This window comes from Nematolebias whitei, chromosome 12, assembly GCF_014905685.2.
Source record: "Nematolebias whitei isolate Nwh7 chromosome 12, NemWhi1, whole genome shotgun sequence".
Lineage (NCBI taxonomy): Eukaryota > Metazoa > Chordata > Actinopteri > Cyprinodontiformes > Rivulidae > Nematolebias > Nematolebias whitei.
This window is the reverse complement of record NC_056509.1, coordinates 16,594,953-16,598,363: the sequence shown is the minus strand read 5'-3', so window position 1 is coordinate 16,598,363 and position 3,411 is coordinate 16,594,953. Positions and strand designations below refer to the sequence as shown.

The following is a 3,411-nucleotide window of genomic DNA, read 5'->3' as shown; positions in this document are numbered from 1 at the left end:
ATATATATATATATATATATATATATATATATATATATATATATATAAACGATACAAAAACGGCTACATTATAAAGTGATGTAAAATACTACAAACAGGAACATGTCTGTGTTGGTTTATGCCACGAACTTAGCTGAAGTTTAAAGCCATTTAATATATTTTTTAATTCATTTATTTATTCATTTAAAAGAAACAAATTAAACTAAACAAATTCATCAAAAAGAAAACTTTGATGAAAAGAGTGCAGAAGGAAGAAAAAAATTCTTAAATCTCCCCCTTGTTTAAAAAAAAAAAAAAAAAAACTTTAAACAAACAATCACTGAAATTAATCACTTTAATATCCACGGTAACGCTAGGAATAAAAAAACAAATTTTGTGTTAGTAGAATTTAATTCTAACTTTGAAATTTAGCCAACATTAATAAAACTTACCTCAAGTTGCCTTTTTGGACATGCATGCACAGATTTGTACAACTTGTACTTGAGAGGAGATTATTACAGCCTCATAAAATCAATATTGATGATGATATCGGAACGGAATCGGTATCGACCGATATCCAGATTTAGGTATCGGGATGGGATCGGAAGTAAAAAAAAAAAGTGGATTGGCGCATCCCTAATCAAAACACTTTTTTAAAAGTATAAGTACACACAGTATCAGAAAACTTCTCTGATGCTGGAGTCTGTTTCAGTGCTTACCTACAAATCACTGCCTTCTGTTTTTATTTTTAGTTAAACAACATTCCAACTTTTTTAGATTAGGATTGTGTATTATAGCTGCATTTGCTTCACAACTCTCCAACCCTTATAAATATGGATTATCTGGAAATTCCATCCATCCATTATCTTTACCCGCTTATTCCATTTTGGGTCACGGGGGTCACCGGTGCCCATGTCCAGCAATCACTGTGCGAGGGGTGGGGGGACACCCTGGACGGGTCACAAGTCCATCACAGGGACACATAGAGACCAACGAGACAAACGACCATTCACTCTCTCACTCACACCTAGGGACAATTTAGAGTTACCAATCAGCCTAACACGCATGTTTTTGGTCTGTGGGAGGAAACTGGAGTACTCCATGATGATGGGAAACGTTCTGTTTCTGTCTGTAGAGCCACCTGTTGAGTCTTCTGCCCTCTGGTCCATGGAGAAGATGAAGGCTTATTTCAGTGTGATCAAAAGGTTGCAGCCGCAGGTGTCCGAGCAGGCCAAATGGATCCTGACTCGTTATTATCAGCTGCAGCGACAGCGTGATGATCGTAACGCTGCCAGAACAACTATTCGCATGCTGGAGAGTCTGAGCAGACTGGCTGAAGGTGGGGATGTATATTTATACGTATATGTTTATATGTGTAATAATAAATATTTTGCTAACAGACAAACAGGTGACTGCAAAGAGTCAATGTCAACATTTTAAACAAATTATGCGTAATTTCTTAGCGCGCAGAGTATTTGGTGGTGATCAGTTTGAGTTAGTACCACACCAACAGTTCAGTCTGTTTTTGTCTTTTTTAAGATGAATTGGGTGTGGCAGCCATCTTTATAGGGTTGACTCTAAAGTTTAACCAGTTGTACATGTAAGAATTACTTTCTGCAAATATTTTACAAGTATTTTATTACCAGACACTGGCAAAAACGTTATTGTCTGCATTAGTCTTTCTGTGTCTGAATTCTCAGAGTTTTTCCTGTTAGATTTGTAGGAGCTGCGATTTAAACGTCATACAGCTGAAACAACTCCAGCTTTAACATTTAGGCTCATCAAAGTTAAACATGTAGAATTAAACGTGAGCTGAAAGTGTGTGTTTAAACTGAAGTGATTTTTTTTTTTTTTTTTTACCTTCTAGCTCACGCCAGACTAATGTTCAGGGAGACAGTAACCATAGAGGATGCCATTACTGCCGTCTCTGTCATGGAGTGCTCCATGCAGGTAAGGACAAGACTTCTTACATATGCTCATCCCTCCCTGGGGGCTTAGCTTTAGTACTACGCTTACTCCAGACTGCCCTCCTGCCGGCCTCGGATTCCGGCTGCTGGAGGACCGCTAACGGGAGCTAGCCTCAGTGGTTTTACGCTGCCTTAGGGGACCTGGCTAGCTAATGGTTTTTCTACTGCACGGAGCTGAGCTTCCAGTTCAGACAGCCTCTCCCTCCAAAGCTACCATAAGACTACATTTGTTACATGTATCATTACCACTAAAGGAGGCAGAGGAATAACAAAACATCTGACACACGGAGCAAGTGAAAACAAGAAGCTGGGAGAGCTAAGCTAAAGCTAGCAAGAGCTAGCAGATCCCAAATACACCAATCAAAACCAAAAAGTGTTGAAAGATTAGAGGTGTTTTAAGCACTATCCAACAGTAGAAAAACAACTGTACTGAGAGTGTTTGTGTACTAGAATAAAGAACTGTGCTAAAGATGGATAAATCCAGAAAAACAGACTCCTCAAGCAAATAAATTACTCAGGCTACCAGCAGAGAAAACAGGAAGTGACACATTACGTCTCACCATGAACATCCTCTAATGTGACTCAACTTGTTAGTTCAGAGCTCACCAGGATCCACGTGATACTTGAGTTTAGATCTAATGGAAACGTTTGTGCACATAGAAGTTCAAAAACACCACAAAGGTACAAACCAGATTCTAAAAAAGTTGGGACACTAAACAAATAGTGAATAAAAACTGAATGCAATGATGTGGAGATGGCAAATGTCAATATTTTATTCGTAATATAACATAGATGACAGATCAAAAGTTTAATCTGAATAAATGTAACATTTTAAAGGAAAAATATGTTGATTCAAAATTTCACAGTGTCAACAAATCCCAAAATAGTTGGGACAAGTAACAATAAGTGGCTGAAAAAAGGAAATTGAGCATATAACGAACAGCTGGAAGACCAATTAACACTAATTAGGTCAATTGACAACATGATTGGGTATAAAAAGAGCTTCTCAGAGTGTCAGTGTCTCTCAGAAGCCAAGATGGTGAGAGGATCACCAATTCCACCATTGTTGAGCAGAAAGAGAATGGTGTTACCCAGCGTAAAATAGCAAAGACTTTTAAGTTATCATCATCATCAACCGTGCATAACATCATCAAAAGATTCAGAGAATCTGGAACAATCGCTGTGCGTAAGGGTCAAGGCCGTAAAACTCTACTGGATGCTCGTGATCTCCGGGCCCTTAAACGTCACTGCACCTCAAACAGGAATGCCACTGTCAAGGAAATAACAGAATGGGCTCAGGAATACTTCCAGAAAGCATCATCAGTGAACACAATCAACCGTGACATCCGCCGTAGCCAGCTGTAACTCTACAGTGCAAAAAGGAAGCCATTTCTAAGCAAGCTCCACAAGCTCAGACATTTGCACTGGGCCAGGGGTCATTTAAAATGGAGTGTGGCAAAATGGA

The 3,411-nt window shown here is 38.8% G+C and overlaps 1 protein-coding gene across 1 annotated transcript in view; it reads left to right on the top strand.

The window, feature by feature from the left end:
• mcm9 (minichromosome maintenance 9 homologous recombination repair factor) overlaps nt 1-2,057 on the top strand; it is a 41,322-nt gene extending 39,265 nt beyond the window's left edge. Inside the window, exons 10-12 of the mRNA XM_037686100.1 lie at nt 1,115-1,318; nt 1,847-1,929; nt 2,001-2,057. Coding sequence (XP_037542028.1) covers nt 1,115-1,318; nt 1,847-1,929; nt 2,001-2,057 — 344 coding nt within the window. The remainder of the gene's footprint in view (nt 1-1,114; nt 1,319-1,846; nt 1,930-2,000) is intronic.
• The last annotated feature ends 1,354 nt before the right edge of the window (nt 2,058-3,411 follow it).